General features: G+C 36.7%; 1 protein-coding gene across 7 annotated transcripts in view; it reads right to left on the bottom strand.

The window, feature by feature from the left end:
- CEP63 (centrosomal protein 63) overlaps positions 1–13,806 on the bottom strand; it is a 65,708-nt gene that overhangs the window by 33,444 nt on the left and 18,458 nt on the right. For all 7 annotated transcript variants that reach the window (XM_053599258.1, XM_053599260.1, XM_053599259.1 and 4 more), the window contains 3 exons: positions 12,479–12,656; positions 2,727–2,822; positions 1,801–1,923 (listed from right to left, as the gene is read on the bottom strand). In XM_053599258.1, the coding sequence (XP_053455233.1) occupies positions 1,801–1,923; positions 2,727–2,822; positions 12,479–12,656 (397 nt within the window). The remainder of the gene's footprint in view (positions 1–1,800; positions 1,924–2,726; positions 2,823–12,478; positions 12,657–13,806) is intronic.

The raw sequence follows: 13,806 nt of genomic DNA, 5'->3' as shown, positions 1-13,806 counted from the left end.
TAGCAATAGGACCCATCTGAGGTTAGTGACTGTGAATTTAAAATGAGGTCAGCCAGTATGGTTACATTTGTCTCAAGCTACATACAGCAGTTAGACAGTGGGCAGAAAGGGAGACTTAATGGTAGTTGTGGTTTTGCCAAGCAAATAGGATGAAGCAAGAGAGGAACAAGGGCAAAGTAAGGAATGTAACTACAGAATTTAAGCTGTATAAGGACTGTTAAATGAGGACACGTGGCAGATAAGGACCCGGGAAAAGGTGGCAGAATTCAATCACTTTAAGGGATAATGATTATTGAAAGTCAAAAGACTTAGTTCTTAGAAGGACTAAGCTAAAAAGACGGGTGGTAGAGTCAGATATTTAAAAATGTGACTCTAGAGAGGATGTAAATAATGCTAATGACACGAGCTAAAGAATGGCAATGGAAGCAAGTAGGCAAGACAGGGAGGAGATCAGAGTATCTATGACCATGAAACTCAGGGGTCAGAGTACTATAAGCACCATCCTGGTGAATGCAGAACTCCTCAAAGTCAAGGTTAAAACTAATGGTGAACAGAGTGACAATGAGGTGGGAGCTGCAATCTCTGAGCCCGGGAAGTAACCCAGGGATCAGAATATGACTGCTCTAGTTATGTACATTGGTTGGTGCTATAGGCTGATGACATGAAAATCAAAGATGGGGCTTTTAACATAGAAAGAACAGAGAATGGTCAGGAAGTAGCAAGAAGGATACAGAGGGTTTGGGAGAGAAAACGTTATCACTGAGAAAGGCTAGAAAGGCAGTTATCTGGATAGTCCCTTGATTCTGTGCTCTTCAAATGTATAAAAATATTGATATATGAAAGAATTAAATATAAAAATTACATTTTTAAGTACTAAAAATACATTGTCATCTGTGTGACAGGTTGTCCAGAATATTAAGCTTACAAGTAATCACACAAAGATGCCGAACAATGTTTCTCAAATTAGAATCAGCCAGGGAAGCTGAATAAAATGCAGATTCTGTAGGTGCCATGCCATATTACTAAGTCAGAATTTCTGAGAGCCTAAAAGCAGCTTGGGGGTTCTTTTGTACACTGAAAAATAATGGCAAAGACAGAGAAAGGGAATACTAGTCTTATGCTGCTCCTCCATCTAATCTTGGCACATTAGTTCACTACCTCCCCCTAAGTCCTCAACATATATAATGATCATGGAGTTTCTCAGTCTTAATGAAAACAAGGTCACCAAAGAGGAAGATGCGTGACTTACTATATCTAAATGGGAACTAAGGATAAACAATCTGATATGCAGGATACTCTGTACAAAAAGTGCCATGTATGTTCAATGTTTATTAAGCCCTTACTCTCTTAGGTGCTTGAGGTAAAACAAGGAATAAGACAAGAGCAAGGACAGGCAGTAACTGCCAGTCAATGTTTTGCAATGAGGGATACTGGCCTGTGGGGTACAACAATCCTTCCCGTGTGGATTAGGCCCAGGCATGTTTAGTGTGCCTGGTTCCTATCCTCTAAACGCCAGTTTTAAGCACAGTCATTTTGATAAGCAAAAAAATGCCTCCATACATTTGCAAATGCCTTCTAAAGGTAGTATTGCCCTGTTGAGAACTATGGATAGATAGTAATCCCATTAACCCCAGGGAACCAGATTATGTACAGTGGATTAGCCCCTCCACCTTTAAAATAGCTCAGTGGCAGTCCCAGACAGGGTAGAAAATTGGTTTTAGGAAATAGCACCATTTGAAATAGCCTTTTCCTACATGAAAACTGACAATCACTAGGAACAAATTATTACTATGAACATACCTCTATTTTTCCAGTTAACCTCTCAATTTCAAATTGATCTTCCCCGGGATTTTTGGTGTTCTCTCTGAATTCCCTTATTTGCTTTTTCTGCAGCTTTTCATAACTTCTCTTCAGTCTTCCTAACTGTAGAGACAGTTACTTCTATACTTAAAATTTGAGACTTTGTAAATAGTTGTGGTAGGACAAATTGGTTTCATGAATGCAAAAGCAGTGCTAACCAGTACTACTGAAGAGGATTGAGAACACATTAGATTTCCAAACTAAATATTACATATGAAAAATGAACATTAGCAAAGAAATATATTCAAAGAAAATATAAAAGATAATTTTAAACAATACTTAGTTTTTATTATAATAGCCTTGTACTTAAAGATCCCCACCACAATAAAATCAAATTAAAACTCTTTTTCTTTGCTCTAAGCCTCTGGTTCTCAAGGTATACTCCTGTGAGACAGATACTCAGTAAACAGGAGAAGAGTACTTTGGAATTAAATCAAAATAAAAGCAGTTTTTTCCAAATCTAAAAAATAAAATTAAGTTAATGAATAGAATTTTCTTGCTTTTCTTACTTATCCCCAAATGCTTCTTAAATCTTGGGATCCACCATTATTTGAAATTAACTTATGCAAATTAAAATATTAAACATATTTTTGGTATCAATATTCTATAGTATTATACAAAAATAGCTCTATTATTCTCAAGTATTCAACCAAGAAACATATTTTAGAATCTCCATTCTAGGTAGTATCAGGCATATAATTAGGCAAGACTCTTTGCCTAGAGTAAAGAATAGAGAACAGATTTCCACTCCCCTATGTGGAATATGTGCTTTCCACTTTACAAATTAGAAACTGGTTCTCATTAACAAAATTGTCAAGCATGAAGGAGAGAGAACTACCCAACATCTAACAGAACTACAATCTCACTTCTTCATGTAGTTTCATTAACTCCTGCTTATACTCCATGGTCATCTTTTCCTTGGTTTTTTCATGTTCTTCTCTCTGCTGCTGCAACATTTCGATCTAAAAGCAGATAGGTGGTAGTATTTTTCATTATTAGCATTGACACAACAACCCTGAAACATAAAAATAGGAAATAACCTCTGTACTTATTTGTAAATTCTTATATGAACATGTATTTTAATACACCACCTCTCAGGAAGTCAAGTACTAGTTATTCAATAATCCATAACACTGTCAAAAAACAGAGAACAATTAGTTTTAGAATTTCTAAGTTTAGATGAAAACTCTCCCTGTGTCTGAGTTATCCCACCCAACCTTTTTCATAAAAACAAAAACCTCATGAAAAAACTGAAGAAATATAAAGTTTTAAGAACCTTTAAAGAATCTTTATAAAATCTAGGAAACTTCAAGAATCATTTTTTTAATTTTTTTTACTTAAATTATAGCTGTGTACATTAATGCAATGGGGTATATGGGGTATGCAGTATATGGGGCACCATACACTGGTTTTATAGACCGTTTGACACATTTTCATCACACTGGTTAACATAGCCTTCCTGGCATTTTCTTAGTTATTGTGTTAAGACATTTATATTCTACATTTACTAAGTTTCACATGTACCCTTGTAAGATGCACCGCAGGTGTAATCCCACCAATCACCATCCCTCCACCCATCCTCCCCCTTCAAGAATAATTTCAAAGTGCAGAATAGTAATGTCAGACAGAAAGACAATAGGAAGTTTGTACCTGCGTTATTTACCATTTACTCAACTTCAGAGAAACCAGTTCCATTAACCAGAGTAAGGAAATTATCCTAGCCCATTTTTCAATGATTTGATACCAATCACAGTTATTTCATGCAAGGCCCTCACCTCCATAAGCATCCAGCAGTATTTCTGTTGATCTATTGATAAGTAGGAAGAAAAAGGGAGAACAGGGAACAGGAAGTAGTAATCTCAATCACAATAAAGAATGGTAGGTTTTTTTTTTTTTTTTAAGTCCTAGAAATAAACGTATAAGAATAAGGAGTTAATGCATTCTAATAAATAATTCTAGTAGGACTTTCTATTTTTTTGGAACTTGACAAAGTGATTCTAAAGTTCAAACTAGAGAAGAGGCTAAATATAGCCAATAAAATGGAAGAGAAAAAAATTCTACTTTAAAAAAAATATCTAAGTGGGGCGGCGCCTGTGGCTCAGTGAGTAGGGCGCCAGCCCCATATGCCGAGGGTAGCGGGTTCAAACCCAGCCCTGGCCAAACTGCAACCAAAAAATAGCCGGGCGTTGTGGCGCGCGCCTGTAGTCCCAGCTGCTCGGGAGGCTGAGGCAAGAGAATCGCGTAAGCCCAAGAGTTAAGAGGTTGCTGTGAGCCGTGTGACGCCACGGTACTCTACCTGAGGGCGGTACAGTGAGACTCTGTCTCTACCAAAAAAAAAAAAAAAAAAAAATCTAAGTGAATGTTTACTGACTAAATGGGAAACAGCTTCTGAGCTTAGAACTCATGAAAAAGTCACTTTAAAATGAAGAATTTGACTATGCAAAAATATAAAACTTCTTTATTTATATAACCCAATTAAGAAAATTAAAAGGTAAATAAACTAAGAAAAACATTTACCAAAAGAAAAACAAAGAGCTTTTAACTTTTGGTATGTAAAAAACTCTTACAAATCAAATTTTTAAAAATTATTAAGCCCTCAATAGAAAAATAACCCGAGAACAGAAACAATTCCCAGAAAAATACTAAAAATGCCCAATGAACACATGAACAAAAGCTTAGTAATCAGAGGGAAATTAAAAATCCAATAGCATATTATGTTTATCAAATTAAAAAAAAAAAAAGACTCATATGAGTAAATTACTTGGAATCAGGGCCCCACAATGTTTAGAGAAAGGGAAAGCACAAAGGCCTCTCTAGAACGCAATATGGAGTTTATATTAAAACTCTCAAATATATACTTTTCCTTGACCTAGTAAACTCTACTTTTAAGGATCCATGTAAAGAAAATAACTGTAGATGTTAAAAATTTGCCAACAGAGAATTTTTTTGTAAAAACTGAAAAAAAATGGAAAATATCTAAATGTTTAAAAATAAAGGAACTGTTGAATGAATGAAAATATGTAAACATTAGTATGTATCAAAATACTTAACATTTAAAAAACTGAAGAAAAGGCCAGGGAGCAGTGGCTCACACCTGTAATCCTAGCACTCTAGGAGGCCAAGGAGAATTGACTGCTTGACATCAGGAGGTCAAGAATAACCTGAGCAGGGCGGCACCCATGGCTCAGTGGGTAGGGCACTGGCCCCATATACCGAGGGCGTTGGGTTCAAACCCAGCCTGGCCAAACTACAACAAAAAAATAGCTGGGCCAAACTGCAACAAAAAAATAACTGGGCATTCTGGTGGGCACCTGTAGTCCCAGTTACTCGAGAGGCTGAAGCAACAGAATCACCTAAGCCCCAGGAGTTGGAGATGCTGTGAGCTGTGATGCTACAGCACTCTACTGAGAGCAATAAAGTGAGACTCTGTCTCTTAAAAAAAAAAAAAAAAAAAAAAAAAAGAATAACCTGAGCAACTAAAAATAGAAGAAAAAAAAATAGCTAGGCATAATGGTGCATGCCTATAGTCCCAGCTACTTGGAAGGCAGAGGCAAGAGGACTGCTTGAGCCCAAGAGTTTGAGGTTGCTTTGCGCTATAATGATGCCATGGCACTCTACCCAGGGTGACAAAGCAAGATTTTGTCTTGGAAAAAAACAAAACAAATCAAAACAAAAACCCAGAAGAATATAGAAACGATAAAATCTCAACTTTGTGGAGTATTTTTACATTAAGTAAGCATACATGGCTTAAAGAAAGTGTATCAAATGCGGGTGGTGCCTGTGGCTCAGTGAGCAGGGCGCTGGCCCCATATGCCAGAGGGTGGCGGGTTCAAACCCAGCCCCGGCCAAACTGCAACAAAAAAATAGCCGGGCGTTGTGGTGGGCGCCTGTAGTCCCAACTACTTGGGAGGCTGAGGCAGGAGAATCGCCTAAGCCCAGGAGTTGGAGGTTGCTGTGAGCTGTGTGATGCCACGGCACTCTACCGAGGGCAATAAAGTGAAAACTCTGTCTCTACAAAAAAAAAGAAAAAAAAGAAAGTATATCAAATGTGAACATAGATTAACCGTGATTTGCAGTATTATGGATTATACTACTTTTTCATCATACTTTATTATATTCTTTTCTAAATTTTCCCCAATGGTTATGGCTTTTTGCAAGAAAAGACAGTCTTAAGAAAAGAATAAGACTGATACTAAGACCACCCACTTGATAAAAAATCTTGAGGATTCATCTGTTTAACACAAGTCTTAATTATTCTTATTTCTTAGCCCAGAACCTGCTAGAAAGAAGGTATAAAATTAGAAAGGAGGTAGAAGTATAATGATCGTAGAAATGAGCAATAGCTTTTAGCAAAAACAAAAGAAAGAGGGAAGCAGATTACCCTGAAAATAGATCCAGGTGTATGCTGCTTTTTGAAGACAAAACACACCAGTATTTACTAACCATTGTGCCTAATAAAGATACCAAGAAAAAAAGTACATATTTACTATTCACAAACATCACCATACACATGCATGTGTATGCGCACGTCCCTCCCTAAACATGATTAATACTGCAAGGGAAAAGTGCAAGCTTTGAGTTCTAATTAATTGTACTACTGATTCTTTTTTTTTTTTTTTTTTTGTAGAGACAGAGTCTCACTGTACCGCCGTCAGGTAGAGTGCCATGATGTCACACTGCTCACAGCAACCTCTAACTCTTGGGCTTACGCAATTTTTTGCCTCAGCCACCCAAGCAGCTGGGACTACAGGCGCCTGCCACAACACCTGGCTATTTTTTTGTTGTTGCAGTTTGGCCAGGGCTGGGTTTGAACACACCACCCTCGGCATATGGGGCTAGCGCCATACTCACTGAGCCACAGGCACTGCCCTGTACTACTGATTCTTACAACAAGTCACTGATAAGTAAATGAAAGTAAGAATATTAACTGCTAATGAAGATAACAGGACCAAAAAGTTCACAGGTCTTCTAGTACTTCCCACTACAGGAGTTCTAGAATAAAAATAAAACTAACAGAAAAGAAAATCAAAAAATTATGCCTGTTACAGAATATCTTACTATAAAAAGAAATAAACTAATAAGTAAAAAAAGTATGAAAAGATAAAGAAATTTTAGCTCAGTGCCTGCAGCTCAGTGGTTAGGTCACCAACCACATACACGGGGCTGGCAGGTTCAAACCTGAACAGAGTCTGCTAAACAGTAACAATAACTACAACAAAGAAATAGCCAGGCATTGTGGCAGGTGCCTGTAGTCCCAGATACTTGGGAGGCTGAGGCAAGAGGATCACTTAAGCTCAAGAGTTTGAGGTTGCTGTGAGCTGTGACATCACAGCACTCTGCCAAGGATGACATACTGAGACTGTCTCAAAAAAAAAAAAAAGATAAAAAAGTTTTAGTGTATAAGGCTGAAAGCAAGCATATTAAATTATCTAACACTGACGAGTTCACCCTTATCAATAATCATTTCCATACTTTTCCAGGTCCAAAGGAGAAGAATCCAGAATACCCACACAAAAAAATAAACAAAATGCATATTTTGAACCGAATGGGAATAGACTGTCACTTTATTTTTTAGTAAACTTAAGTTGAAAGGAAATACACAGAAAAATGTAGCTCAATGATTTTATAATAATTTGCATTTTTCTAGTAATCAGTGAAACTGAGTACCTTTTCACATGTTTCCTGGCCATTTTTATATCTTCTTTTGTGAAATACCTATTTAAGTCTTTTGCCAATTTCTCTAGTCAGGAAAAAAAAAATTTTTTTTTTTTTTTTTTTTTTTGAGACAGAGCCTCAAGCTGTAGCCCTGGGTAGAGTGCCACAGCGTCACAGCTCACAGCAACCTCCAACTCCTGGGCTTAAGTGATTCTCTTGCCTCAGCATCCCAAGTAGCTGGGACTAACAGGCATCTGCCACAACGCCCGGCTATTTTTTGGTTGTAGTTGTCACTGTTGTTTGGCAGGCCAGGGCTGGATTTGAACCCGCCACCTCTGGTGTATAAGGCTGGCGCCTTAACCGCTTGAGCCACAGACAGGCACCGAGCCATCTTCTGAATATTTTTAAGCATTTCACATTTAAATTTGTAATCTATCTAGAATTAAATTTGGTATATAGTGTAAAACTGAAAGTCAAAATCTTTCCTTTTTTCTCATACTATTATTCAGTTGATCCACTGCCACGTACTGAAAAAGACTCCTCACCACCTTTCAGTGACATCTAGTTATTAATCAATTGTTCATATATGTAGGATTTCTGTTATGACACTCTTTGCCCCATTTCACTGGTCTTTTTCTGTCCATGCAAAAACATCATATTGTCATAATATCGTTTGTAATAAATCTTGTTGTCTAGTACTCTAAGTCCTCCAACTTAATTCCTCTTCATCAACATTGTCTTGGCTGACAGGGTACAGTGGTTCATGCCTGTAATCCTAAAACTCTGGGAGGCCAGGGCAGGTGAATCACTTGAGCTCAAGAATTCAAGACCAACCTGAGTAAGATCGAGATCCCATCTCTACTAAAAACAGAAAAAAAATAGTTGCTGTGTTGTGGTGTGCAACTGTCCTCCTAGCTGGGAAGGCTGAGGCAAAGAGGATCACTTGAGCCCAAGAGTTTGAGGCTGTTGTGAGCTACAATGACGCCATGACATTCTACCCAGGGCAATGAAGTGAGACTCCATCTTAAAAAAAAAACAAAAATTGTCTTGGCTACTTCCTTATACATTTGCGAATCAACTGTATTCATTTAAAAGTATACTAGAGTTCTGAATAAAATAACACTGTTAATATTCATTTAAAAAATATACTAGAGGGCGGCGCCTGTGGCTCAGTCGGTAAGGCGCCGGCCCCATATACCGAGGGTGGCGGGTTCAAACCCAGCCCCGGCCAAACTGCAACCAAAAAATAGCCAGGCGTTGTGGCGGGTGCCTGTAGTCCCAGCTGCTCAGGAGGCTGAGGCAAGAGAATCACTTAAGCCCAGGAGTTGGAGGTTGCTGTGAGCTGTGTGAGGCTGTGAGCTGTGTGAGGCCACGGCACTCTATAGAGGGCCATAAAGTGAGACTCTGTCTCTACAAAAAAAAAAAAATATATATATATATATACACACACTAGAGTTCTGAATAAAGTAACACTGAATGCACAGATCAATTTTGGAGAAATTTGTAGGTAATAATACCTTTAAAATATTGAATCTATCCATGAACACTGTATCCTTCCATTTACTACAGTTTTTAATTCCTCTCCCTCATTTAGAGCTGTGGGAAGGTTTAGATCTCTTTCATTGGATTCACTGTATTTTGTGCTTTTTTTGATACTCTTGTCAATAATTTTTTAAATTTCATTTTTAATTGCTTTTTTGCTGGTATGAAGAATGTAATAAATTTTTGTATATTAACCTTGAATTCAACAATCCTACTACATTCATTTATTAATTCTAATAGTTTGTAAATTCTTTGGATTTTTTATATACACAAACAAATCAAGTACTAGTTACTACAGTGGTTTTGCTTCCTTTCTAATCTTTCCATCTTTTATTTATTTTTCTTGCTTTATTGTACTGGCTAAATCTCTATTATAAAGATAAAAAAAGTATTGATACAGAACATCCTGTCTCATTCTCAACCTCTGAAGGAAAGCTTTTAATATTTTACATGAATTGTTAACTTGCTGTATGTTTCTTATATACCCTTTTCTCAGATTAAGGATGTTCCCTTGTATTCCTAGTTTGTTAAGAGATTTTAAAAATTTTATCATGAATAGATAACTGAATTTTATTAAATTCCTTTCCTGGATTGTTTGAGATAATTATGGGTTTCTTCTCTGAAGGTGTGGCAAGTTACACTGATTTATAAATGTTTAACCAACCCTGAACTCCTAGAATAATTATAAACTCCTCACTCATTTCATTAGGTCAAGCTCCTGTATATGAAGTTAGAAGATAACAGCAGCAAAAATATCCTTTAAAACCAACCCAATATCAATATTGTAATCAGAAAACACATAAAGCAGTAACTTCTAAAATAAGTCATTTATACTCTTAAGTGTAAGTAAGATCTGCAGGCAGGATGGAGCTGATCACAAACAGCAATACAGGGTAAGAAGCTTAAGGTAGAATGTAAATCTACTAGCTTGGGTGTCTAACCTGTGGCCCACTGGTGCATGTTGCTTTCTTGAGGACTTTTTTGCTTATCTGTGGTGTTAGATATCACAAAAAACATGTGGACCTTTTTTCTTTTTCTTTTCGGTCAGCTTTCCTTAGTGTCTGTGTATTTAATATGTGACCCAAGATAATTCTTATTCTTCCAATGTGTGGCAGAGGGGGGAAAAAAAAAAAAAAGGTTGGACACCCCTGAATTATGTCATGAAACACACTATTAGTGCAAATGACATTCTTACACAGCAAAACTTTCTCAGTAAAAGACATATGTAATGTACTGATTTACATTCTGGCACTAGCATTTTACTTCATTGTGGACCTGTCATTTGAGTAGCAGTGTTTATACCATAGGATTAACTGCTTCTAGGCCTGTATCTTTGAAACAAAGAAAAATAACAAAAACTTAAAGCCTTATTAGTTATTTCTTCTATCATATACTGTTCAAATCATATTATGAACATCCTGTAACCCACACTTGAAAGAAGTATTTTAATGCAACACAATTTCACAAACTCTATGAAATAGAGATTCCCATTATTAGTGTTTGGTAAATGTATTACACATACATTACTTCTACAAACTTAATCTACTTTCAGCAGCCCAATCAATGAAACAAAAAAATGAACCAGACAGCAGCAATTCTAAATTTCTTATATGCTTCCAGGTATTTCAAACTTGTAATACTCAAATCCTCACTAGGGTACTTATCCATTCAATCTCTATTTCTCCTTAAGGCATTAAGTAATAACAATAATGACTCTGACATCAAAATTCAGCCACAGAAATAAGTACGAACTTAGGATCAAAGTGACTAACTCAAAATCACAAACACAAGGATTTCTTTAATGGATTTTTAACAAAATAAACAACCTAAATATCTACCTATGTGATTTTTTTAACCAGAAAATCAATTTCACTTCAAGGTACTAATCAGAACTACTTTGGTTTTGCTTTAGGAGAAACAAAGAAGCACTAAAGAAGCTTACCAGAAAAGGAATTAATCCTGTCTAAATTATGACTTTTAAAATGTCAAATATGGTCATCATTCAGTATATTTTTCATCACTTTCTATATCTTTGCATGAGGTGTAATTTATTTATTTATTTTTTTTTAAGAGACAGTCTCACTATGTCGCCCTGGGTGGAGTGCCACAGTGTCACAGCTCACAGCAACCTCAAACTCTTGGGTTTAAGCGTTTCTCTAGCCTCAGCCTCCCAAGTAGCTGGGACTACAGGCGTCCACCACAACGCCCAGCTATTTTTTTTGTTGTTGTAGTTGTCGTTGTTTAGCTGGGCCAGGCTGGGTTTAAGCCTGCCAGCCCCAGTGTATGGTAGCCGGCACCCTAACCACTGAGCTACGGGTACGAGGCCTGCAAGAGGTGTAATTTTAAAATATATTCCCAAAGGTCTACCGTGTTTTAAAATAAACTGCAATTTAGCAAACAGCATTAATAGAAAATTTTGCTATAGTCTATGTTACCATCTACCACTTTGACCATACTGCAAATGGCCAACCATTGAGAGATTTTCTTGATAAACATAAAAACATTTTTACCAAGCCTTACCCTTTCTTGTTACATAAAACAAATCTGAATTATACTTACTAAGTTTTCTCAACCAAATCACAACTTCAGTGTGCACCACTCATGGAAAGGTAAGTGAATAAGCTGATGACAGCCTTCATTGAGTGATCATCTTACTGGTAGCAAAGGTCTTAATAGTGGAGCTTGGGACCACTGTTTTCCTACTATTCTTCTAAGCCTTCTGAGATTGAAATTCATACCAGAAATTTAGAGGCAACTCTTGTATTTACAAATGTTTTCTTATTTCTTTCCAATAGTCAGTGTACCTCCTCCTACTGTACCAGCTAAATTATGAGAAAGTAATCAGCAAATATTATTAAACTTTTTCCCAAATCACCAATCAATGGGTGGTAGGATTATAAGTTAATTTTTATTTTCCTCTTTTTTCTTTTCCCCTAATTTTTGACAAGGGTAAGTATGATTTTTTATTTTTTTTAATATTTTTATTTATTTATTTTATTTTATTTTTTGCAGTTTTTGGCTGTGGCTGGGTTTGACTCCACCACCTCTGGCATATGAGGCCGGTGCCCTACTCCTTTAAGCCACAGGCACCGCCCAAGTATGATTTTTTAAAAGGATTCTCTTTATTTTGTTTTAAATCAAACTAAAAAAAGTAAATCATTAAATTTGGGACTCAACTTTGTTTTTTACACTAGCCACATGGTGAAGCCAAAAACAACTCCCACTAAAACTCAGTAAATGTTAACATGGACAGGTAATATTATGAAGGATACACAAATATCGTGAAGTACCCTTTTACATCTTCTTAAAGAAGTTTTGCAAAAAAGAAACTAATTAGCATACAAATGCTTTTCTGCAACAAATATTTAAAAAACATAAAAGATCAAGATACTAAAAAGAAGACTAAATCAAATTGCTTTACTTCTTTGTGTTTCACATCCAAGTGAGTCCTAAGGGTCTTAAGTTCCCGGTCTCGAATGTCCAAGCAAGCCTCTAGAGCATGAGTCTGATCTTCCCATTCAGATTTTTTATGAGCCACCATGATGTCAATCTGTTTCATGAGCTCCTGTAGTTCTGCTTCACAGGATGTCAAAAATCCCCTATAAAAAAAAGAATAGATCATTAAGAACACAGAACACATGCCCAACTGGCTTTTCATCTTTCTTATGAAAACATAGTAGATGTAAACCTACCTGCAATACAACAATGTCAACTAATAAATTACCAGAAGCAAAGAAGGGGATGCCTGAAATTTTGCTTTTAATACTCATATTAATATGATTACTTATCCCGTCTTCATCTAATGCAGTGGTTCTCAACCTGTGGGTCGCAACCCCTTTTTAACAATGAAAATACATTGTGGCATTAGGAAGGTTGAGAACCACTGATGGCCAATCTAAAGCCCAAGTCATTTGGTTAACCACAAGATTGATATTGTAAGTTTAGCCTGTAAGAGTAAGACTTCCACAAATAACTAGCACTTCTATAATACTTTAGGGAAGCTTTCTGGAAGAATATAGATAAGCCTATATGTCACATGCTCATCTAGCCAAAATAAAAAGCTTTAGAAGAAAGCTGGCTATCATGCATGAAAATAATAATACAAGTTTAAGAGTGGCGTCAAGAAATTCATCCCTGAGCCAGATTTATTTCAACTATTTCTTCTGACCTTATGTTAGAAACTTACTGCAAGCTACCTTATTACTATAAACTTACTGATGTCCTTCCAAGTTTCAGGAAATGCCGGATACTGCAGACGTGAAAACAGTGGTGGACATAGATGTGTTAGGTACAAAGAAGTTTCCAGAAATGGCCACAGAGAGCTACCACTAAGGCTTAAATACTTTTGTAAAAGAAGCACTTGTTCTTAGTATCACAGAATATCTGTACTTTTGTTTATTAATAATAGAAACCTCAAAGAGAGACCAATGCAAGCCATCTGACTTCACAGAGCTGAGGTGAAATAAACACTCCAAAAAGAGATCTGTCCACAACCATGACAGCTTAGCTTTTGCTCAACACTTTTGTTTCTGTACTCAAAGCACAATATAGTCAGAAGTGTAACACAGATAAGCTTTTTAAACTGTAGTAAGAAGCTTAAGGTCAAAGAAAACTTAACTCTTAACCAGGGACCTGGGCACAGGCCTGCCCTTCCCACTTGCACACAAGTACACCATCTAGGGGCCTAAAGAAAGACCTTCCCCCCACCACCAATGGTGCCCACCCACATTGTCCAGGGCCCTAGGGACT

Source organism: Nycticebus coucang, chromosome 8 (genome assembly GCF_027406575.1).
Source record: "Nycticebus coucang isolate mNycCou1 chromosome 8, mNycCou1.pri, whole genome shotgun sequence".
Lineage (NCBI taxonomy): Eukaryota > Metazoa > Chordata > Mammalia > Primates > Lorisidae > Nycticebus > Nycticebus coucang.
This window is presented reverse-complemented; position numbering and strand designations above follow the sequence as displayed.